This window comes from Rhipicephalus sanguineus, chromosome 4 (assembly GCF_013339695.2).
Source record: "Rhipicephalus sanguineus isolate Rsan-2018 chromosome 4, BIME_Rsan_1.4, whole genome shotgun sequence".
NCBI classification, from domain to species: Eukaryota; Metazoa; Arthropoda; class Arachnida; order Ixodida; family Ixodidae; genus Rhipicephalus; species Rhipicephalus sanguineus.
Genome location: NC_051179.1, coordinates 100,467,302 through 100,492,544, shown reverse-complemented (window position 1 = coordinate 100,492,544; position 25,243 = coordinate 100,467,302). Strand labels below are relative to the sequence as shown.

The following is a 25,243-nucleotide window of genomic DNA, read 5'->3' as shown; positions in this document are numbered from 1 at the left end:
TTAACGCAGTGTAATATTGCATGACGCCATCGTCGAACCGCGCCAGCGTAAAAACAAGTGAATTGCGCAACGGTGGTGGTTTAACCCTTTGCGGTCCAAAACCTTTACCCCTTTCCGGCTCTAGCGGTCCGAACTTTTCGCCAGTTTCTGTGCCGCGAATAAAAACACAAGCTGTGGAAGAGAAACGCACAGGATATTTATTTTTGCTCCTGCATTCTGCAGGCACTCTTTTAGTGATATTTGGGCAACGTATGATACCGCTCAAAGCATTCCCCTGTGTGCAGGCCAGGGTTATTACTGCAGGTTTCCACCGCCGCCGTCGTCGTCTTCGTCACTCACTTCTGTCGAATCACTGTCATCACTGTCTGGTGGAGGCACGTAATTCTCTTCCTCACTAAAGTCATCCTCGCTTTCGCTAAAAGCACCGCCGTAAAACGCACGCGGTGAAAACGTGGCCATGCTCTCAGCGAACCGCGCGCGCGAGTGGTTACGCTCTAGGCCCCGTGCTGATCACAGTGCTGCACCCTAGTGTCAAAAAAGTAAAACCTCAACAAACAAAGCTCACTTATTCCTCAAGAGATGGCCCTTCATGTATACAAAAAATGTGCGCGACTCGCGGTGAGAAAACAGCAAAATTTAAACCACGAACACCCTTGTCGGGCGGGGCCCGACAGCGGACCGCTACGGCCGTGTTGCGTTGTCGGGCGCTGCCCGACAACGGACCGCAAAGGGTTAAAGCTGCCCACCCATTGCAAAGCGTGCTGCGGCGCAGGTGCGCGTGACACCTTTCGGACGTGTAGCGGGTGCTTCCCAATTTTGCAAAAAAGATGGCGTGGTGGGCACTTCCTACTGTACTTGCAGTAGCATTTCACCAAACGAGGCAACAGTGCTATATTGCACAAAAAAAAAAAACAGGGGTACTATGCAGGATGGCCCGAGCTTCTGGGGATCACGAGTTTGGTCCAAGCTCGCTAAACGGCGGTCATGACAGGAAGACAGTGCGAAGCGCGCGATAGCACCGCAGATAAAAACGACGACAAGACGAGCATGGCGTCACAAACGCATGCGGGCACTTGCGATGGTTTTCAAGGGAACTCCGCGTGCGAACGCGTCAACCCCGACACTTAGTCAACATTTCAGCAGTGCAGTGACCTCAGCGTGACAGTCGCGCTCTCTTTTTGCCAACTGAACATCGCGCCTCCCGTGGGCGTGTTCGTGGGAGTTTGTCTTCTTTCGGGCAAGGTCTTTCGTTCCATTTAAAACATGGAAATTTTCACTCTCGAAGGCAACACGGGAGCACACGCAGCACTCTCCTCCAGTTAATTTCCCTTCTCTCGAATATTACAGATAAATAATGAACAGGTTACTACTACTTACATTGCACGTCTGAAGATTTTTCTGCAGTAACGATTAGTAGAGACAATGTCTCCACAAACAAGTAAATAGTAATATTTCTCGCCGCAAATGCCACGAGGGGCGCTTGCTTCATCCCTGTTAGTGGTACGTCGTGAGTGCGGCGAAACTGAATGCGACAACGTAGCCACGTGATGATATAACCTTTATTTCTTCGTGCGTGTGTGCATAGCGTGTAAGATTAAGCTCATAGATGATACGTGCCACTCGCTGGCGTTGCGGTGTGAGCACTGCTCCTCGACAAAAACAAACGCGGTGGGCGGACCCGACCTTGCCGCGGGTGTCTGTCAATCAAACTGACTGACAGGCAAACAGGTTACACACTCGTTGATTCTGAGAAGGCCTCAGTTCAACACATGACCGTCATAGTGCCGGAGTGACTGTTAAGCGTTTTATGTGGTGGACGCTAAGGGAGCAGCTCCTTTGCATACACAAAAAGTTGGTCATCTTGCACAACTTGTGCAAGACTGGAGCCATCAGAGGAGCTTGCGATCACCTAGCTTCTTGCAGCTTTTCCGTGTCTGGTCTACTCATCTGCTCGGTGTGTTTCGGTGCGAAGACCTTGTCAGTTCGGTCTCAGTTTGATGGTATAATTCGCTAGGTTCTAATTAACATGATATTGAATAGTTCTGAAAGCTGATCGCTGCTTTTTTATTCCTATTTCTTGCTGCAAAGAAAATAATGCAACGTGTTTTTCTTATATCGCTTTTCCATGGTCCTCGATTGTCTCTTTGCCCCGCCACGGTGGTCTAGTGTTATGGCACTCGACTGGTTACACGAATGTCGCGGATCGAATCCCCGCCGCGGTGGCTGCATTTTCGAAGAATGTTTGAGGCCCATGTACTTAGATTTAAGTGCACGTTAAAGAACCCCAGGTGGCCGAAATTTCCGGAGCCCTCCACTACGGCGTCTCTCATCATCCTATCGTGGTTTTGGGACGTTAACCCCAGGTATTATTATTATTCGATTGTCTCTTTACGGTTTTAGGAAAAATCGAAGATGGGTTTTTTTAATATTCATATTTCAATAGTGTTCACTCTCGCAGAAACTTGAAAGTTTGAGGCATATATAAAAATATGTATTTGCCCCACCACAACAATATTTAAAGCACCATTGAACACACTATACTCTCACAGCTCCTTAAGTTAAAAACGCTATCTGCATTACCTCGGAGCGAAAATTGACAAATACAGCAACGTTCATAAATGTGGCATATTTAGACATTTTTCAAAATACTTTCCTTCCTTCTCTACAAGTTTCAAACAGTGTTACTTCACTCTTCATTACTCATGCATTTTACCAAAGAATATTTCCTTTGTAACAATCCTTTGTTTTTTATAGTGTCGTGAAGTTTCGAGAATGACAGATGACGAAATCGGTTCCTCCGTTTTCAACATATTCGATACTTTTTTTCTTCGTAAATAACATGTTAATCAAAAAACGAAGTTCACAATCGGGCTACTGGGTCATATGTGCATAAAATATAAAATTCTCAATCAAATTTAAAATGTCAATTTCCGACCCGTGTCGATCTCTCGTGGAATCACCCTTTTTTTTCTGCACATTAAGTTTCAGGCCTACCGTTCTGCTTTCTGTTTCCAATTCAGTAATCATGCTTCGCACTTCGTCCCCAGAGTTACTCATCAAGGTAATCTCATAATCAAGTAGCAGGTTTTCTAAGGTACTGTCCTTTAACTTTTATATCTACTGTTCCTAGCGAAGGGGCCTGAAAACTCCTGTAAAAAAGCAGTTAATTGCATCGGAGTACACCATTCAGACACTCACACAAGCCGTCTATACATACCTTTTGGGACGCGCCGATGGATTATTTAAGCGCTGTAGACCGACGTACGATCATTCGACGTACGATCAGACTATGGGCCTAATGCAATGAAAAAATAACCGTGTGTTCCACCAACCTGCAAGCGAGTAGAAGGTGGCCAACCAGTCGGTGATGTGCATTAATTCGTTGTACACACGTCGTCTCCGAGCAAGCAGGGGACTCCAGACGAAGCGGCCACCCTGGTGCCACCTTCCCAGACTGTGCCTTTTGCTCCCCGCAACGGCCAATTGAAACCGCGAGAGCGTTCGCTACCCCAAATAGCACCGCCGTTGTCGCTACTGAAGGCGATTACAGTGTTCTCCAGCATTCCTGCGTCCTTAATGCCTGGACAACTTGGCCGACTGACTGATCCAATGCGTCCACCATGCCTGCGGTCAATAAAGGATATTGTTGACCGAGACTGCGGCCCGCTTCCCAAAGGTTCCCTCGGTTCCCGTATGTGTTCTTTGCAATTGGCGGGTATCTTGGTCTATAAGCCTTGGTTGTTGACGCATTCCATTTTCCGCAAAATTAAGTGAAATGGGAGCCATGCACAGCGCTTATCTGTTAAGTTATGCGAAGTTGTGTCCCGCACTAATATGAAGTAAATGCAGTGCTCAAGCACTGCCTCGAAAATTCGGGCCATAAATCATGCCTGACGTGCGCCGACAGGGTACCTTGCGTGCCATTTTATCAGAACCTCGAATGGCTGCGTTCGCATTTCTTTCCATTGCCTTTTATATACACCCTGTTTCACAAGAGATGACGGCTTATCATAATTAAGTAGTTTTATTTTGCAAGTTTTTAAACAAGGGCTTTTACTCTACTTTCGGCCATACACAGCAAGCTCTTTATTAATCTTATTTGTTTTTCGAATTCCTCATCGCTACATCCTTCCTCTATGTCGATCTGTTGTTAGAAGTCTCTATTCGTCAAGCTCATATTAATTGTGCTTTACAACCTTTGCAACAAATCAGCATCGAATCAACAAGCCAATTCTCATGTCAATGATAAATTCGTAATAATTTAAGAAAGGTAATGTTTTACGCACGAATTTCATCTATGAGCCTGGCTCTCAATGAGAGCCTCTTATAGTGGCGATATATTCTAACCACCCGGGTACTATCAAGCGCAAAAAACGTTAAAAAAAGTGTGTTCGTATCCTGCAGAGTCGAATGTAGCCACTCAGAGAGGGGGCGAAATTCACGACGTTTCCCGTCATCAATACGCAGCTGGAGCTGCCGATCAGAGAAGCCTGCCAAAATACAGCGTTTAGGAGTTATGCGAGACACATATAAGCACTGACCGTGTAGATACCATACATAAAGGCACGCGCTCGATCAAACAAGCGGCTATTCATCACTGCGCAGTCATGTAACCCTAATGCAGCCTTTTCTTTGCTCCGGCCGATGTCTACAAATACGGCCATAAGTAACGGCTATAAAAAACCATCCTCTCCGTCCGACTTTCGCGAGCACTAAACCGTCTATACGCTAGCCTGCTCAAGACGTAGAATATTACGTTCGATGTAATAAGGCTACTTCGGAAGAATACCTCATATTTTTTTCAGTGTCAACAAAAAAATACGGGCACTTTTGCACTATGACGCGCAAAGCTTGGCAGAGCGAAGCACGGGCCCGTCGCCGCTCGAACTCCCCATCGACCAACATCTAGCTTCAAGATGCGCGGCTTCGTCCTCGGGAGTACGGACTTTCTTAGGACGATCCATGTCTCGGTGGACAGGATGTGGCGCAGCCAGATTATGCACTACAGAGTGGAAGTTCCGCACGATGTCTCCGTCGGTGGGCGGCGCTTAACTACTGTGCATGCGCGGTTTGGCCAGATGGTGCGGTACCTGGTCGTTAGAGGACACGATGCTTGCTTCCTCTTTCTTTCTATCTTTTCCCTCTATCTGTTTATTTTCCACTCTTTCGTTGATTTTTTCTCTTTGTTTTTCTCTCTGCATTTCTTTTTATTTCTCTCTTTCCCATTCTTTCTGTGCTACGCCTTACTCTATCTAATCCTCCTTTCCTACTCGTCACCATCACATCTGTCCTCCTCACACTCAATCCGTTCCCACTCCCTTGCCATACTATACAAGGCTATGCTATGCTCTGCCAGCGTGCCTAGATAGCCGAGTGGTTAAAACTCTCGCCTTCGGATTGAGGGTACACGGGTTCGAATCCCGCGTCATAAGAATTTTTTTCGGCAAAAATTTTTCTCTTTCTCTTTCTTTATATCTTTCTTTCTGTCTCTGTGTTTTTTTTCCTTTCTTTCTTTCTCTCTCTCTCTCACTCGTTCTCTCACCCATAAGGGTTATTATAGGCTACGCCGTAGCTGTGAGTAGGGGATTGCCCACATTTGTACATACTCGTTCATGATGATGATGGTGATAGTTGCCGGGAACAACACACATCTTACGCCGAGCTAGAACAGCTTCGAAGCTGAGCATAAAAACTTACACATGATATTTTAAGTGAAATGAAGAACATCATGGTAAAACAAGTGAGTGAAAAACTAACGAAACAGCCCAAAACGTGCATGCGTAGATGTAATAATTCGCTCTCACCGGCGTATATCGTTCGGTTCTTCTCTTCTATGTACGGAACTTGGCGATGTTTTCCTGTGGCTGCTTGCATATCTGTGTCTAGTGCCGAGTGTGCAGCCTGGTGAGACACCACAAGCAGCAATGGCTGGGAATAGAAAATACGCATGCAGTTTGTCGCGCGGAGCTGTGCAAGCTCAGAATAGCCACTGTGGGGTTATTAAAGGTAGTTAAATTCAAATAAGAGAAGCCTACTCCTGCTCTACAGTTCCATTTATCTGAACTTCATTATACAGCGCACATCACTCATTCTGGTGACTTAAGACAGTGTTCAAGAACAGGAACACGGTCAATAACGGCTCTATTGGCCGAGTTCTTCGTTACGTTGTAAAGTAAACGCGTTAGCAAAAAAGCAGCACCAAGGAAGAAAAAAACACAGGATCCCACTGCATTCACCTAAGACGACTCGAAGTGAAAGCCTTCTTCTTTTTCTTCTCAGTGGATGTATTAGGGAGCCTACATGACCGGCCGGTCATGTAGGCTCACTAGAGTTAAGCGAAGAGACGGCATCGCCGAAAAGCAGAAAATGGCTGCACCTATCGCAGCTGGTGCCCACCGCTTCGAGTTTATCAACTCGTCATCGTGCGCTCTATGACCCGTAAGTTACAATCTGACGCATGTGTTCGACAGCAATGTAACAGTGACTATATTGCGCTAATTCCAAGAACCATCATCAAATTCTCGGCGGGTACGGCTTAGTTAGCGTGGCTAAACAAGCAGGATCTCGCAAATAACGACAAAATGTAGCTGATGTTTGGTCCTCAGAGACAGATGGCACAATGCAATGGCTCACGTCAGAAGACGTACCGCTTGGACATCGAGGCACGCCCCAGGGATCTGTGATTTCTCCGGTGCTATTCAATCTCTGCATGATTGGACTGTCTAAAAGACTGGCTATGGTGACGGCATCAAGCATACCATCTGCGCCGACGGCATCACGATTTGGTGCGTCGGCGTCAGCGAAGGCCGGGTGCAAGATGCCATGCAAGAGGCAGTAGTCGAGGTGGAAGCGTATCTGCGCCAACGGGACTCAGATGCTCACCCGCAAAGTCGGAGCTCCTGCTCTACAGGAAGGAACGGGCTCCGACCAAGGGATGGAACCCGTCGAAGAAAGTAACATACACGTTTACACCAGTGATGGGAGGAAATCCCGAGGGTAGGCACCATCAGGATTCTCGGCATGTTTATCGAAGCGAAGGGCGGCAACGGCACCGCTATGCGGAAGATCATCGCCAAGACTGACAACGCTTTTAGACTCGTCAAAAGGATCTCCGGGAGACACAGAGGCCTTAAGGAGGACAATTTGTTAAGACTCATTAATGCGTTTGTGCTCTGCCACTTTACCTACACCGTTGCCATGCACAACTGGCTCAGGTCGGAGTGGGACAAGCTCGATGTTGTTATCAGGAAGATCGTCAAGAAAGCATTGGGGCTTCCAGTACGCACACACACCGAGAATCTACTCGCACTCGGCGTGCACAACTCTGCGGCCGAGATAGCGGAAGCGCAGCAACGATCGCAGCTAGCTAGATTGTTCACGACGACGGCCGGTCGGCGCATACTTAACGAACTCGGTTTCAACCCAATGCAGGTGGAAACAAATAGCGTGCGTATATCGAAACATGTACAAGAAAACATCACTGTTGCTCCAATCCCCCGCAACACTCACCCTGTACACAATGAGGGACGTCCTCGGGCGAGGGCGACAGCTCTATTGAAGCAACTGGGAAAGGGTGGTACAAGTGCAAGTTTCGTCGACGCTGCAGCATATCGAGACGGTAAAAAGTTCGCAGCGGTAGTCGTCGACCAGACCGGCTCTACTACGAACTGCTCCACGGTACGCACAACGAACCCGCAGGTGGCCGAACAAGTGGCCATTGCGCTAGCTCTGCTAAATGATCGATGTGAAGAGGTGTACAGCGACTCAAAGGCGGCAGTCAGAGCCTTCCAAACGGGCCGTATATCAACACAGGCCGCCAGGATCTTGAACAGCTCCACCAGAGATGGGATGGTCCCTCACACCATTTACTGGTTCCCCGCACATATCGGCTCAGTAAAGGGCGTTGCGTTGAACCCGAATGAGTCAGCCCACACAGCAGCGCGCGCGCTCACCGACCGCGCTGCTCTCGACATGGGCGATGGCTCCAGCGCCGACAACGCAGGACATAAGGACACTCCAACCACACACAACGAGATCACCAGTATTATTACATGGCGAGGCGGGCTTTCCCGATCCCACATTCAAAACTCCATCGAGCACAGGCAGTCTCGTTGCGCTTACTTCAAACCCATTCGTACCCATCTTTAGGACACTTAAATGAAATTTATCCACACAAATACCCCGACGCCGCCTACACCGCTTGCGGGCAGGCCGCTACATTAGCGCACATGCTTTGGGAGTACGGGTCGCTCGGCCCGACTTACAGCAAGGCCGAGTGGGATGCGCTTTTGCGCAGCCCAAACCTACAGGACCAAATCCTGGCCGTCCAGTGCGCCCGCCACAGGGCCGTTAGGCTAGACCTGCCGGTCCCAACGTGGGAGTAGCCGGGTGGCGCGGGGCAACCTCTGCATCTGCACTGGACTCTCAATAAAGTTGTACTCTCTCTCTCTCACTGTCACGGTATATCGAAAACCGTTGCCATAATCAAAACATATATGCGTGTGTGCGAATCAAAAAAAGGTTTACAATAGACGAACGTCAATCATAATTGTGACAGAACAATATAAAACACCTAGAAGCACAAACCCTTTATACTAGTCGGCGACTTCAACGTATACATTATGTAACATAGGACATAGCGTTGTTGTCAACCCTTCATCAGTTTATGTGATTTTTACGTCACATTTTTGGCATTAAATAGGGCAACGCTCGGGTAACGTACGGTTACTCGCCCATACGATACCCATAGCTTCGCCCATTTGTCATGACTCACTTCTTGGAGATGCGCGGATTTTTTTTAAAAAATCACCTTTTATTTGGTTCTTTGATCAGATTACCAGTTATCAAATTCTAATGAAACCACATTGACATGACACATTATCATGCGCACTGAGTGTTCATGCGAACATTGTGCGCCTGTTTTGAACGCAATATTCGTATCTACCCTTGGCGAGGTCCTACAAACTTGATTTCAGGTTATGAAACGAAGTGAAATGATTATGCTAAACTTAAAAACGTTTAAGCACTGCGTGGAATGAGTGTTTTTACTTGCCCAAGGCCGTAGCCTGTAGAAACGCAAATAAGGCGTGCCAGGAAGACAAATATTTGCAAGAGGTCATTTTTCGGTGACACGCCACGCCGCCATGCAGTCAGAAACTGATTGTTCTTAAAAAATACAGGTAGTTGCCACCACCGAAAAAGAAAGCATACGAAAAACATGGTTGATCCCTCCGTCATAGGAATCAGAATAACACGAAAGTAAAGCGTGCCCTTGCAGAAGTAACTGAATGTTTACTGTACATCAATATAAGAGAGTTTGCACAACGTATATTGACGTCTGGCAGCTATAGCACCGTTTAACGTGGTTGTGCCCACTTTGATGATTGGTGGTGCATCTCCATCACGAGGATTAACGTCCCTGCTAAATGATTAAACAAACCCTTGTGGTAGCTGTAGTAGTTAACGGTGAAAGCGTAATCAGAGGACTAGGTGTGATAGCCAGAAGAGCGTCGCATATTGGACGCAGAACTTGGTCGCCATACCGCGGCATGTAAAATGTGATTGAACACCACGGCCGGGCTAGACGGGAACGCAAAGCGCCTAGTGCTTCCCCGGTAGCCCGGCCGCGATTTTTCTCGGGGCGAGCGCGTGAGGGGGGATCGCGGCGTTACAGCCAGGTGAGGCAGGCGCGCGTCGCAGAGCTATGAGCGAGGCCGACGCTTTTACGACACTCTGCCACCTCGCGGTGTGTTAAGGCATTGAAAAAGAACTTCTATGGAAAACGCGCCGAATGGTTCGGACGTGTAACGCGGTGCAGTTGCTAATCGCGGAGGCCACAGTAATGATGAATTACTTTACTTTACCGCTCGCAGAGGGCAACATCACCCCGCCGACCGGGAGAGTGGTAGATATAAGAGGCGCGTTTGTAAAGCTTCTAGAGTCTGTGACCGTGGCGCAGTGGATAGCGTGCCCGGCATCTGTTGTTACGGACCGAGCGGTCGTGGGTTCGATGCCCATTGACGGAACGTTTTTCCTTTGCTATCTGATCGCGTACATTTTTTCGACATCATTTCCGTGACGGAAATACGTCACTGATGTCTTGGTGAACCCCGTCGTAAAACACTTTCGTGTCAAAAAAATATTAAAGTTCACAGGGAGGGGCCGCCAATCTACGACTAGCATGCGTAGGGAAGGTGCAACACACCCGAACCCTAAAAATTCTGGATTAAATGATATGTTTACTGGCGTTGAATGCGTGCTCCTGGTAACGGCGCCGCGCGGGTGGTCACATAAAGCTTCACCGAGTGAATCTAAATTAGAAAGTGGCGTTATTTTCTCGCAAACCAACTGATACACGGGTTTTGGTTAGGAACACTATACCTTATAGGATGATGAGAAAATGAAGCCACAACGCAAGTCATGCTTGGGTATTATGCTGCTGATATCCATATACAGCACTGTCTGAAACGACGGGCCTGTGCTAATCAATTTACATTTTGTTATCATTTGCGAGGATTTACCTTTGAGAAGTAAAAACTCATAGAGCTCCTTATGCATTCACCTAAGACGACTCGAAGGCGAAAGCCATCTTCTTTTTCTTCTCAGTCGACGGACCGATCCTCTCCCGCACATTACGAGATGTTTCTTCGCCTAACGTGGCTCTCCACTGCCTCCAGGATTGGAGGCATTACAAGCTTTCTGCACCTCACCTTGTTCTGCGCTGCCTCCGTGATCAGCCCACCTTCGACGAAGCCAGGATGTCATGGTGGCGTCACAAATTTTGGCGATCTATAACTTCATGATAACGTCATACGTTAGCGTCATCACGTGATGATGATTTTTTGCATAAATCGTGTCCACGCCGACGCCGCGGGAGTCACCGGACGCCGGCTTCGCCGGCGCCGACGGTCAATTTTACTATTAGATGAGGCGGCTAAGGCTATCTTCATAAAAATAAATGTGCATTTTGTGGTTGCACAATAGGCGATCTATCAGAGATTGAAATACGGATTAACACTGTAACCAACATGCGATCCTCTCCCGCACCCTACGAGATGTTTCTTCGCCTAACGTGGCTCTCCACTGCCTCCAGGATTGGAGGCATTACAAGCTTTCTGCACCTAACCTTGTTTTTCGCTGCCTCCGTGATCAGCCCACCTTTGATCAAGCCATGGTGGTATGATGACGTCACACATTTTGGCAATGTATGACTTCATGATAACGTCATACGGTAGCGTCATCACGTGATTATGCTTTCTTGCATAAAATGGCGCAATGATAGCATGGCACAATGACAGATTAATGCCTTGAATAAATGTGCTGGTACGCTGACTCTTTTCAGTGTCTGAAGATGAAGGGTTTGTTTCCGCGACCGGTCGTTGGGCAGCGAACACCGAGTATCTACATTCAGCATGCGTCGATGGTGAGTAATCCAACAATTTTGATCCATGGTGTACTAGACGCAAAAAAAAAGAGAAAAAGAGCCCGCACTAGTCACTGATTAGGCGGTTCTTGATGTGCAGTTACAGACCGTACATGTTACAGACCGTATGAAACATAAGGTGATCTCCAAGTAATTTTTAGAGCTCCATGGTAAATAATTCTATTTTATTTTGCGACGCAGCAGAGAGACGTGCTCTTTCTGTTCCGACGTGAGAGCGGCCCGCAACGTGCTATAACGCGTTCCGAGGGACCAAAATAAAGTTTAATAAATGCGAAGTATTTCTTAGCTAACCTTTGACACTTTGAGCGTTTCCATCTATCTATCTATCTATCTATCTATCTATCTATCTATCTATCTATCTATCTATCTATCTATCTATCTATCTATCTATCTATCTATCTATCTATCTATCTATCTATCTAGCCGCCTACGTCTGGGTGTTCTCATGATCGCTCCCTTAGCTTGGTGTAGACCAATATTGGCATGGGAGGATAGGAGGATTTGGCCAAACGACTGTAGGGTCATGACATGAATAACGTTAAAATCCTGTCGCGTATGTCGTCCAACCCTTTCCTCCAGACACGTGTGGCACATAACCGTTTACCACGGGCCGCGGCGTGATTGACGTGATGCGCCACAGGTGATTGACAGTTTATGCGTACCCAGGAACGGCGAGAGCAGCCATTGGTAGCCTAAATGTGAGAGCGTCAAGAAAAAAATTACACCATCTCCCGCTAAAGGGGACCATGAGACGATGCGAAGCCGGAGCACTTGCACGATCGCGTTCCGTTGGCGTTCGTTGGGCATGCTATTGACCTCGCGTCGTGGAAGGGACGCTACGTGCGTCGTATCTTCCATCTAGCCTGGCCGTTAATTCTCGCAGGGCGAGCGGGGAACGCGGTCGACAGGCGGGCGAGAGGGGGGCAGCGTGGGAGAGGAGAGAGAAGCGGAGGGGACGCGCATGCGCTCGAGCTCATCGCGGCGTTGCGCAGGAGAGAATTTCGGCATGTCTAGCCCCCGTTTCAGAGGAAGAGTGGAAAGGGGGAGGGGAGAGGGGGAGGGGAAAGGGAATGTGGAGAGGGAAGGGAGAGGGAAAGTGGTGAGGGGAAGTGGAGAAGGAACGTGGAGAGGGGATGGGAGAGGGTGAGTGGAGATGAGGTGTGTGGAGAGGGTATGCGCATGCGCAGTAAGGGTGGTCACGCCGCCCGCACACCACCACCACCACCACCACCACCGGATTGAGCTCCGCCTTAAGATACTTCGCATCTAAAAGCGACGTCGGCTGCGTTGACCCGACGGAAGGAAAGAATGAAAATTAGGATTCCAGCAGGAATCGAACACAAGCATTCTGCGTGGCAATGAGGTATTCTACCACAGAGCCACGCCAGGTCTACAAACTGGTTTGGAAAAACAGCCTAGGCAAGCGTAATGTCGGTGCAGCGTCAATTGTTATGGTGCTGGCTATGTAATTTTGCAAGAAAGCAATAAACACTACACGATACTCCTACGATGTGTACTCCTACGATACAGGCGTCATATCAGATTAACGTCGGTGGTTGTAGTGTTGGCTCCGCTTTTATAGCAGTCTAATATACATTGCATTTGTATTCCTATGATTCAGCAAGCTATATTGAAGCATTGCTCGACCCCGGAGGAATACATTACGAAAGTTACGTATGATATTCACATCATCGTACCATAAACTGTGCACTTAGTCCACGAGAACGACGCAGTGTCCTCTTCATTTCTTACGAGGCTGGGCGATGGCCTCATGCTGACCGAGAATGATGTCAGATTGATTGACAGCCGCTTTGTAGACTAGGGTACGTGGACCACATACGCCCAGGTAGTTTACGAATACAACAAGCGCCATCCACTGATGTTGGTCTACGCAGCACTATCCAGGCCTACCAGCCTCGACGGCCTATATCGACAGACAATTTGTCGACGAAATGACCGAGGCATTCACAATTTCCAACAGCTGTAATATACCTCGTACTTCACTACACATGGACCCCTCGTCACTGCTAGCATGGCCGGATCCGATAACAAGTCATGACCAGCTGCTGGTGCTCACTGATCACGGTGACGTTGACCTTGTTCAAGAACTGCAAAGAACCTCTTCCACACATGCACACAGGTTCGTGAAACGAGCGTGCGTTCTCCATCATAAGGGACAAGTATAAGCACTACATATCAGCTTACCGCTTCTGGTGTTTGTAATACCCACGTTGCCCTTGGCAGCGTTACCCAACTGTAAACAACTAGTTATATAACACATATTCGGCTCTTCAACATATAAAAATTGATAAAAATCTCTAGCGTCATTTTGTAACGTTTCGCTCGGTAAACAAGATTACGCCACAGTCACCTTCGCGCCGCATGCTTCGCATAACATCGACTCCCACGGTACGTGGTATCTGCCGAATTTTTCATCCATCCATCAATCGATTCAATAACTGGGCTGAAAGAAAAGGCAAGGCCACTGGGCAACAATGTGAAGTAAATACACTGGTATAAACTTGATTGGCGGAGCAGAGGGCATGGTCGGCCATCTTCATATAGATGACAGACTGGATCAGGCACATCTTTGGCACAAAAATTGTCGACTGCCCAGTGGGTATCAAACGACTGGGTTTCTACACTCCTGTGAATAATTTGCACAAATGTCTTGGACGTGCACGGCCGATACGTAAAATGAAGGTCGTCGCATGATGATGTACCACATATTTCAATGCGGGTAAACTGATGTACCACTCGTGGAGATTAAAAATATATGCACTCTTAGTCACTACATTTGCAGACTTTGGTTTCGTGTGATGTGAACTTTATCATGCGGTTCACCTTTTCTTCTGATACATGCATGTTAAATTGGGGTCATCTTGAACATACGTCAATTATGATCAACCTGTCGCGTGTGCACAAGCTTTAACATTTTTTTTTCGTTTCGGCCTCTTGTAGCCGACCATTCTTGCTGAAAAGGACACGGGTGTCTAGCTTGCGTTGCTCGCAGGATGCGAGACACTCCTCATAGGCGTGAGACATGGGCCATTAAGTCCTCTCAAGTAGAGAAATGGTTGACCATCATGGTCTCGCCAGCTGTGCGCACTCTCATAGCCGTACATCGGACTTCAGTCCTTTTGAGGCTAATGTCACTTGGGGTCGAAACTGCATCAATGCCACGTTGCTTAAGCATTGACTGCTGACACTGGCGGCGACCTCGTGGATATTTTTCAAAAAAGCGGGGCTCTTTGTTTACAAAGCTCAAACCATCACGATGACGTGGAGCACAGTTCACCAAGTACCCACGTAGAAATGACAAACCAGCAGCGTGTGCCATGTTAATAACCTGAAAAGGCAATATGCAGATTTATATGCGTGACAGAATGTCAATATATCGAAAGGTAAACGAAGCATACCATATTTTCCGTGAGCAGCTGTTCAAAATTCTCTTGAAGAAACACAACTCAGACTCAACAGTCGCAGAAGACATCACTTTGACATCCACACATCAAGAAGCACTAATTAGTGTTGCTCCATCTTTGAAGACAAACGCTGACGACATAGTTACATGAAGCAGGGTGCTAAAGTAGGGGCATATCCTGCAAAATTGTTTTACCTCTCTAGCGTATAGTACTGAAGAACATTGCTTATTCTGCAACGTGGCCGACTATATAGCCGACTTAAAAACTTACCTGATTAGGAGTGACGCAAATCTATTCCGTCCTTTTCGACTTTGTGTGTACCGTTTGCCCACCATGATCTGAAAACATTGGAGTTATGCCATTGCGCATTATGACACGTGGTTTATGAGAATGAGAGGGAAAACGCAAAATTTTAAGATTCTGTGAAAAGGATGATCATGTGCAAATTCATCGGTGCAAAGAAAATAAATTACCTTTTTTTCGGCTTTGTCTGTGAGTGTACTCCGCAGGTATACAAACGTTGTATAGCGCACCATTTGATACCATTGGTGCCTGGGAGGCACACTGGGCCAATATAATACCAAACATGAACGCAGCTATGGAAAATCATTACTTAAAAGTACGAGAACGTGACGCCAAGCCGCTCGCAAAGCACTCATGTGATCCCCTAGGTTTGTCGTCAGTTGTGGTGTGCTGCAAGTAAGCGCCAAAAATATTACAAACTCGCAATATCTTCTGTTTTGATGCTGAAGTAGGCCATTGTTATCCAAAATAACAGCAATTTATGATCATCTAGCCACCATTACCAACGAAACCCGCAGACATTTAAGCCAAGCAGAGCATAGGGCATAGTAGTTGTTTTTTAACTGTAGTGTAAAGATTATGATCTAAATTGTAAGCGATTAAAGTGGACGAAATACCACCCTTTCCGTCGGTGCTATTAGAACTCACAATCTTTGAATTACGCGTTAGATGATCTACAAACTGCCCTACGATGGAGGGTATTGCCTCGTCCAGTTTGTTGGGTACTTATGCGCGTTTTATCCCTCGGAGTGTTAGCCAGGATCACACGTAGCCAAGGCGGCTAGTGGGGTACATTCTTTTTGCCAGAGGGCACCACGTGGCAAATTGCCACTATTGAAAAGGAAATTGCGCGGAACACCACCGCCCCTCAAATTGAAATTATACAAGTCTAGTTTGACCTGACTTCGAGTATGCCTATATAATTTGGACCCCATACAGGTAATAGTTAATGGAACAACTAGACCGTACACAGGGCTTAGCAGTTTGGTTTGCTTTTTCAGATTATTCAAGATGCAACAGTGTTAGCCAGGTAATTACAAAAGCCAATCTACAGGCGCTATCCAATCGTGGGTACTATTGAGGCAAAAATTTATGTATGAATTCTATCATGGCCACTTGAAAATACATTGTTTTGCCTACCTAAACGACCTCACGAGATATTCACTCCCCACTGGACACAGTAAAGTGGTCAAACAAACCATAATTAATATAAACACCGGGCCCGTCCCAGCTGTGGTCACCCTTACTGTGGTAAACTAAAAGAGTACGCTCTTTCACCTGCTTCGGTAGAATTCTTTGTTAATAACATTTCATAACATATACTTTGATGCGCAACATATTCATAATGCAAAATTATATTTTAGGTGCTTTTAATTTTCCAGCTAACTTTCTGATTATCTGTGGAACTTTATTTTTATGCGCTAAATGTGCCACTCATGTATAAGATTTTCTGCATCACTCATGCTTGGGCCATCATGGATGCGTGTTAGCCGTCATCAGATATAATTAAAAAAGCTGTTTGGCGTTGAATATTCATTAGAAAAATCTCGCTGTTAATATTCAGCGCTAAGAAGTGGCGATATGCGCACGAGCACGGCAAGCCATAGAGTTTCCTGAAATTAACTAGAGGGGACTCTGGCGCTGCGGTCGTTCAGCCACCATGGGAATGATGGGTAGTACACGGATTTGCCTACTCTTCATGCTTGCGGGCTTCGAACGCACTTGTGGCTTTGTTTATTGTTGCGTTTTGGTTTTTTTCTGATAAAAGAATGGATCGTTGCGAACTTCGGGACCAGATTTGAATTGGTGAGCCTAAAAAAGTTAAAGTGGTGAAGTGGAACTGCTGACTTTTGCTCAACTTCGTTTTGCGACAAAGCGGATGCAGGCGATGCGGAGACAAACGGAGCCGAAAAAACGAGGTTTAGACAAATCCGTGTACTACCCATCATTCCCATGCTGGCTGAAGCGCCATGCGTTGCAGCTCCCATAGATACTAGCGCCACAGTTCCCTCTAGTAAGTATTGTAGGAAACTCTATACGGCAAGCTACCCAAACAGAGGCCGTTAACCACCATACGCACATCGCAAGGGGTGGGGGATGCTACGTTATGCTCTTTCACATACAATGAGTCATTTCACAGGCAGAAAGTTTGAGAGAGATGCACTATTTCACTGCTTGTCGTAATGCTCTAAAGCGTGGTAGTTAGTCACATCGTATCCAGGATGGAACGGGGTTCGAACCTTGGCCCTCTGCGTGGCAGTCCAGTATTGTACCGCAGAGCCATGGCGGTGCTTGAAATACTTTGCAGAAAGACCATATACAGGCTTCAGGTCGGGAAAGGATCCCCATTAACGTATGTAATATAGCGGGGTAGAAGAGTAAAATAAGAGCCAGGCATTACACAACGCGAATTCTGTAACCAGGCGTCATACAATGCGAAATATTTTGGGAAAATACTGTAGAGCTAATGTCTATATGTGCGTAATTTTCTCAGATTTTTTCAGAGAAACTGATTTTTGTCGAGCGCCCCGACTGGGACTGTTGGCGTAGAATGACCCTAAGACGAGGATTTTCTTGCCTATTACAGGTATCTGCATGTACATGGGAGAAGTCATTAACTCTAGAGAGGTCAACCTGGCCTCGCCATGCGTGCGCGTACAAAGGTCCCGTTCCAAAGGCTATCTCGTCATCATTGGGTAAGAAACAGTGTCTAGGTGAATAGTGCTTACGTATCGTCCAAAATACACCTGCGTCAGCGTTCGTCACTGCTACTCTGTGCAGTAGTATTCAACAGAAATGAAGTCCCCCTCCCTCCTCTCTGAGCTCTAGTTTTCTTTCATTGGTGCTATCTATGAAATGGCGGTCCTCACGCGCTAGGCAGTTTGTGCGATCATGCGTAACAATGCGTGGGAGGTGAGTGAGGGAACATCGGTATTATATGCAAATAACATAGGCATTTATGCCTAGAGTTATGATGGCGCATGCATGCACAACGCCTGATGTTTTCCAATCTTGTCTACTTGCGAAGCGCATCCACACATCGGACGGCGCTATCAAATTACAGTTTTTGAAGCAAATAGCATAAAGGATGCCATCGAAGGGGCTTAGCTCACACCAGTGAAGGCGTCGCCGTGCGATGTTTGGCGTGCTATTTCCCAAGTGACTGCCCTAAATATGCGTTGTGCAATATATTCGTGAATACTATTCGTGAATAACGGGTGTCTCTCTGAAACTGCCCCTCTCTCTGGAACGCGGCTACGCTGCGTCGTGTTCGTATTGTGCGTGGACGACCCTGCACACTGTATTAGAACACAAATGTCGTTATACACGTTTTTTCTTTACACAACAAGCCTTTTCTAACTCAAGTATACTATTTTAAGGCGAGGCAACCATACCGCTTTTTTCCTTTTCATTTCTAGTTCCGAAGACGGCGACAACCATGCAGTCGTGTTCAGCGTAAACATACTTGCGCGAGGCATTTCTTGTTTATTGTTGTACTCTGTCCTCTTTTTGTAATTTTTAAGTAGTCACCATGGAAAGCATTAAAACGCTTCGTTGAGCTCTTGCAATATTCAGATGCCTTCTGGTTTTTCTTCTTTTTTTAGAAAAGCTCTCACTCTTAGACTCTGACGCGTGTGATCGGTAGGCGGTTTGCATTCGGGCGAGGACTGAGTGCTGTGGAGCCTGGTTGAGGGTTTGCTAATTGTCCAATCGGATTGTACAGACGACGCGCGTGATGTAGTTAATTCTAGAACGAATGATAATGCTAGAATGTACGATCAGGCATCAATAAACGCCGTCTATATGCCCGATGATCAGATTATCGACGACCGGCGACTGTGTTCGCCGCTATCATAGCACTGTGTTGTCGTTTTGCTGGACACAGGTTCGCCTATTAACGAGTTCATTTTTTATTCTCTTGAGTTTTACGCTCTTCGCCGTCACAACTGCTTGATAATATAGGTGCTGTAAGTAATTTAGTCGGTAAAACGTATACGACGTTTCTTTTCTCTCGCCTAGCTGCCCTATACTTGAAGCAAGCGTTCGAAACTGCGTGAAAATGGACGATGGCAACGAGACGGCACCATATCCATATTGTTGCCCGCGGTACATGTGCCCACCAAGAGGCCGTAAGTAAATGCCTTTCTGTTCACTCCTGTTTATCCACTGCATAATTATAACGACACCCTATATCTTCAAAAACAGCGTGGTAGTCAAATCTCTTTGCAAGAAAAAACGAGCGAGAACAAGATATGACAATGAAAACTCCTAACGTTCCATAGGACTACGCCTTAACAATACACCTAAATTTTGGAATTTCAAAGCAAACTTTTAAGAAGACAGGTAAAGTAATCGTTGCACAGAGAAAACTAACAATAACGCTACACTGCAAGCGGAATCTTGCAAAATGGTTTTCTGGTCACGAAACTCCACCCGAAGTTTCATACAAGACGCAATCAACCGCTAAGGCGGCTTGCGCTAACACGCGTGTCGGCGTGCAGCGTGCTTTGCTGAAACTCCTGTGCCGGTTTAAGGCAAATAGTTTATGGCAAATACAAGCAAATAGTGCAAAAAAGATGGCTGATTCCTCCGTCATAGGAATCGGAATAACACGAAAGTAAAGCGTGCCCTTACAAAAGTAACTGAATGTTTACTGTACATTGATATAAGAGAGTTTGCACAATGTATAATGATGTCTGACAGCTATAGCACCGTTTAACGTGGATACACCCACTTTGATGATTGGTTGTACATCTCCGCCCCGATGACTAACGTCCATGTTAAATGATTACACAAAAGCTTGTGGTAGCTGTGGCAGTTAACGGTGAAAGCGTAATCAGAGAATGAGGAGTGATAGCCAGAAGAGCGTCGCATATTTGACGCATAACTTGGTCGCCATCCCGCGCCATGTTAAAATGTGATTGAACACCACGGCCGGACTAGAGGGAAACGCAAAGCGCGTCGTTCCGCCCCCCAGCCGCGATTTTTCTCGGGGCGAGCGCGTGAGCGGGGAACGCGGTGTAACAGCCGGGTGAGGCAGGCGCGCGTCGCAGAGCTATTTTAGGGGCGAAGCTCCTTATAGCGAGACCTGGTCGGTTGTCGATCGTTGATCCATCCGGCGAACCCCGTAGTGTTCCCTTATCGTACATAGAGGGCGCTGTCCCATAGAGATGCATGCAAACTGCAGTTGGGTGACGATATACTAGATGGCGTTGTACGCATTCTGTGTTGTCCTCTCCAATTCTCGTCTCGTTTCCGAGAGGGCGCTGTCCCATAGACATGCGTACAATATGGCGGTTGGGTGAAGGTACACTAGATGGCGTTGACGGTGCAGCTGCTCTCCGATTGGCTGCTGCGCGGGCTGCGCGGCGATCTCTCATTCCCCGGATCGTCGCCGTACGAGTGCGCTTGCCGGATCGTGCTGCTTGGCGGACCATTGATGACGAGGAGCGCCGGGTGCGGAAGGCCGCTGCGTCTGGCGCCGCGCGCGCTTAGGTAGCAATTGGACTTCGCAGGTAGGAATGGCAGGAGGTCGATGAAGAGATCTAGATCTGTTTTCGGTGGTCGTTCCAGTTTGATAATAAAGGCGCGAATCAGCTTCTCGACGCTCACTCGTTGTACACTCTTAATCAGGTCCTGGTTAAATGCTGGCCATAGCCAGGAAACCAGACGAAAAATGCCCGGTTTCCTGGCGATATCTAGCACTTTAAGAGGAACCTGATTAAGAGTGTATGCATATGGTTCGAGGTAAGAGAAAATCACCCGGTACGGAATTCGTAACCGTCTTTTTTCCAGCCACACATATCTACTTTGCCTCACAGCTTCTTTAGTGGTCCTATGCTATTCAAGAACATTCCAACGCTGTTGCGACAGTATCATGTAGCTCTCGCTCCATATAGCGGAACACGACGAAAGCTCAGGCGTTAACAATGTGGGCACGCACACAAAGCAAGCTGTGCTGTCCAAGTCTCGTCACATGACCATTGGGAGCCGTGATGGAGCCACGCAAAAAAGAACGTGACTTTACAGTGATTCTATGAAACGCGACTCCGCTCAGACCTTTCGTTTTAATGGACTGCGGGAACTTCAAGTACATTGCCCTGCTTCGGAGCTCTGGGATCGCTCTTCCGATGATAAGTTATAGAAGTAAATTTAATATATAAATTGGTGATATTACATTTCTTACCACGATTGCAAAATAACATTGTGGATATAATGTAATAGCGACTGCAATTAATAAAGCGAAGAATAGTGAGATGTTAACTATATGAGCGCTTAGTCTATCAAGCAGCCTTATATGCAAAAAGCAAGAGAACTTCAGTACTTGTCCCCCCAAAACTTCTCCTAATAGCTTGCTTGCCCTACATAAAAAAGCGTTTCTTCTGCATACAATATGTGCATACCTATGTACAATGTATGTGGATTTATCTCAAGAACTGAGAAAAGTCCAAGCCCGGCCCGACCCGAGCCCACCACCTCAAACCCGGCCCCGGCCCTAAGCCCGGAGCTTCTGGCCCAAACCCGCTATAGATAGATAGATAGATAGATAGATAGATAGATAGATAGATAGATAGATAGATAGATAGATAGATAGATAGATAGATAGATAGATAGATACGGTGGAAGTGCATAGTTGGCAAGTAACGCTTCGCGTTCAGAGGTGGATTAGGCGAGACAAAGAAGCAGGAGCTGTGCCCACACCCAATGAACAAAACAAAATCACAGGGTCTCTTATGCATTCACTTAAGACGACTCGAAGGCGAAAGCCCCCTTCTGTTATTCCTCAGCCGATGTATTGACCCTGCCCCTCCACCCTCTGATAACTTTCTGCAACTAACGTGGTTTTGCACTGCCTCTAGGATTGGAGGCACCACGGCTGATTTTGCACTTCCTCCGTCATCTGCCCACCTTTGACAAAGCAAGGATGTCACGTGATGACGTCAGAAATTTTCGCGATATGTCGCGTCATGGTGACTTCATATGATGACTGCAACACATCATGATGATTTCTTGCATCACTCGTGTTGACGCCGCTGACGGGGGACATCGACGCTGGACGCCGGTGAATTTTTGCGTTTGATGAGGCATCAAAGGCTCTCGCCCTAATAAAGTTCGTTGATTACGTGCCTAAAGCACGATGTGATCGCGAGGCATGCCAAAGTGAAGGACTCCAGACAAATTTCGGCCACCTTAACGGCTTCCTCAACGGTCACCTTTGTGTTAAGAACAAAGCTATATTGGTTATCATGGCCAGAAATCAAACCTACTTCGCAGAGTTTAGCAGAATACAACTTAGCCTCTAGGCTACCGAGGAGATGCGAACGATGCGTTCACAAAACTAGTGAGACATGAAGTTCATTGATGTACTGAAGGTGTGCGCAAAACTGTCAGCGAAACGAGGCCCTCATTTAATACAATATTACAGCATGATCTTGGTGTTAGATTTACAAACAGGTAATATTCATATTTACTTTGTCGCTTTTTTTCAGGTGAGCAACGAAGTAAAGTTGTCACTGAAACAGTCCCAGTAGACGATGGTAAGCATTCAGCAACTTATTTCACTGTGTATGGAAATTGTGAGATTGGTACCTCGATACCCATTAAACAACGCGATTGTTCATAACGCGGGTCTGAAACACGCAGCCCGCACAACTCGCTCTAGCTGCCGGGCCCGCGCATGACGGTCATCGTCCCATATATATGTGACGCTATGAATGGGGGACGTGCCGTGGTTCATATGCCATACTTTTATTCCATTCCACGCGCACAGCTTCATCCTTGGCTTCTACTCACTGGCTTCACACGTCACATAATTCTCCCTGCCCCCGAAGGAATCTGCGACTTACAAACAAAAAATGAATAAGCAAAGTCTTATACCCCAAAACATGTCAAATTAGCCAAATAGTTTCATGTACCATGGGATCAGGTTCGGTAACCTCACTAAAACTGTCCGAGTCCAGTAGTCCGGTGAAGTACAACACGGCTCTGGTGGGCGAGACGGGCTGTTCCACATTGGATAGCATAGGCACGCCCGGCGCGTGGACACTGATGATGACACGGTTTGAGTTCCTGTGAGGGACGAACACGTTTGGAAGGCCGGATGGCGCAGGTGTCGGATTTTGTGTCGTGGCTGGCACAGACGCTTTGCTTCCACTCTGCGTGTGCGAGGATCAAGGCTGATATGGCGATGTCTTTGTTCATGCGTTATAGCTTCCGGTCTGTTTCGTGGTTTTCTGTCGTTCTATCTCAGATGATTTGATTGTAGGTGCAGTATTAATCGCTCGTGGAGAAGTCCATAGCTAGTTTTCTTTCTGCGAAGATGTCTTCGACTTTTTTGTCTTCGTTTTACATGACTTATTTTCAAACGTCCTTTCTAAGCAGTTAAGCTGTCGATGAAGTTTTCGTCCGTCGTTGCCGATGTTGCAGTCTTTGTTGCCGCTGCTGAGGTTCTTCGAGCTGCCGTTTATTGTAGTGCTGATGTTACGGAATTAGCTGAAGTAGACCCCTGCTTGGAGCATGAGATCGACTTTTTGCGGTGTTCAGTAGGTAACTGGTGCACTGTACGATCTTGTGATGCTTTCCGGGTAGTGAAGGTAGAGAATTCATAGAATGCTCTTCAGAGGCTCCTGCGGTGCCGTTCATTACGGATTCTCCCGGCACCTGGCAACATGCGAGGTTCGATGCATCTGAGCCTTCTGTGTTGCTTCGACTATCGGGCGGGTGTGCACTGGACGGTGGTGCCGCAGCAGGCGTAGTTTGGTCAGATTCCAATTGTAAGCGTTTACAACACTGCGTAACTGTTGAAATAAAGCCTTGTGACAAAAGAACCGCTTTGAACTGGTCGTTGTGCAGTGCTTAGGTATTGTCTGGATATTTCAGTTGGTCTGTCGCGTACATACCGACCTCGTGAGGCGTGCGGTGCGACTTACAAGCAACGGGAGAGCCACTTGACGCAAAAACAGGCGGTGGGCCTCGTATACAAGACGATACATCAAGTAAATCGGGCGGTTGAATATTGGCTACAATTCTGTAGGGATGTGAAGAGGCAGCAGACGGCGGCATTTGAGCTGATAGGAAACCTGGTGGAAGGTCGGGTCGTGTGGCAAAACGGCCGGGACGCCTTTTTCGTGAACACATGCATAACTTTGTCTGTCGGGTGTCAAAAACTCATGCTCGGTGTACGGATGCGTGAAGACTGCTTTTGACTGTGACGACTGAGTGCGATTGTCACCACATGGTTGGCTATAAGCAAGTCCTTGTCGTAGTCATTAAAACGAGTAATCATCTCTTCTTTGACGTTTTTTCATTGTTCATCGTTTTGAAATATGTGTGTGAGCTGAAATTTGTATGCCTCACCGGTGACGTTTTCGTTGAAATTTGCGACCATATCCCGTTCCGACCACGATGCAGCAGTAGCTTGAAGTTCGATGAGGTTGAAGTCCTCTACGGGTCCATCGTCCGCTGATTCCCTGTACTTTGGGATGCCAAGTTCCACCGATGGTGATGCCATAGTGCTCGTCGCCGTGTGCTGCGGTCCATGGACGGTCAGGGCGTCGGGTTGAGAACTTCATTGATGCTGTGCGGCTCATGAAGCGGCTGCCAGGTCTTCATCTTGTCGACTTGGGTGACGCTATGAATGGGAAACGTTCCGTACCTCATACCCCATACTTTTGTTCCATTCCACGAGCACAGCGAGCATATATATATATATATATCTATATATATATATATATATATTATATATATATATATATATATATATATATATATATAGGAAAGAAGATGACTATTAAGGGATCGTTTTTCTTTGTGAGACACAATATTCATGAATGAGAACTCACAGACAATAAAGCCAATGAAAGTATAGGGAATGTTATCTGTAGTAATTAGCATATAAATGTGAAGAAAGTAAAGGGAAGGGGACAAAAGGATAACTTGCCGCCAGCAGGGACCGAACCTGCGACCTTCGAATAAGGCGTCCGATGCTCTACCACTGAGCTACGGCGGCGGTCATCCTCCCGTCCACATTATCGGGTATATATGAGCATTTAAATGTAGGAGTGCTAGTCAG

General features: G+C 46.9%; 1 protein-coding gene and 1 non-coding gene across 6 annotated transcripts in view; one reads left to right on the top strand and one right to left on the bottom strand.

The window, feature by feature from the left end:
- Nucleotides 1-25,243, top strand: part of LOC119390467 (uncharacterized) — a 427,803-nt gene that overhangs the window by 17,357 nt on the left and 385,203 nt on the right. For 2 of the 5 annotated variants that reach the window (XM_049414845.1, XM_049414844.1), the window contains exons 5-8: nucleotides 11,342-11,422; nucleotides 17,759-17,867; nucleotides 19,192-19,301; nucleotides 22,662-22,709. In XM_049414845.1, the coding sequence (XP_049270802.1) occupies nucleotides 11,342-11,422; nucleotides 17,759-17,867; nucleotides 19,192-19,301; nucleotides 22,662-22,709 (348 nt within the window). The remainder of the gene's footprint in view (nucleotides 1-11,341; nucleotides 11,423-17,758; nucleotides 17,868-19,191; nucleotides 19,302-22,661; nucleotides 22,710-25,243) is intronic. The other 3 variants (XM_049414846.1, XM_037658087.2, XM_049414843.1) reach the window with 2 other exon arrangements.
- On the bottom strand, nucleotides 25,109-25,180 carry Trnar-ccu (transfer RNA arginine (anticodon CCU)). Its single transcript has one exon. It is a non-coding gene; the product is annotated as a tRNA-Arg (tRNA).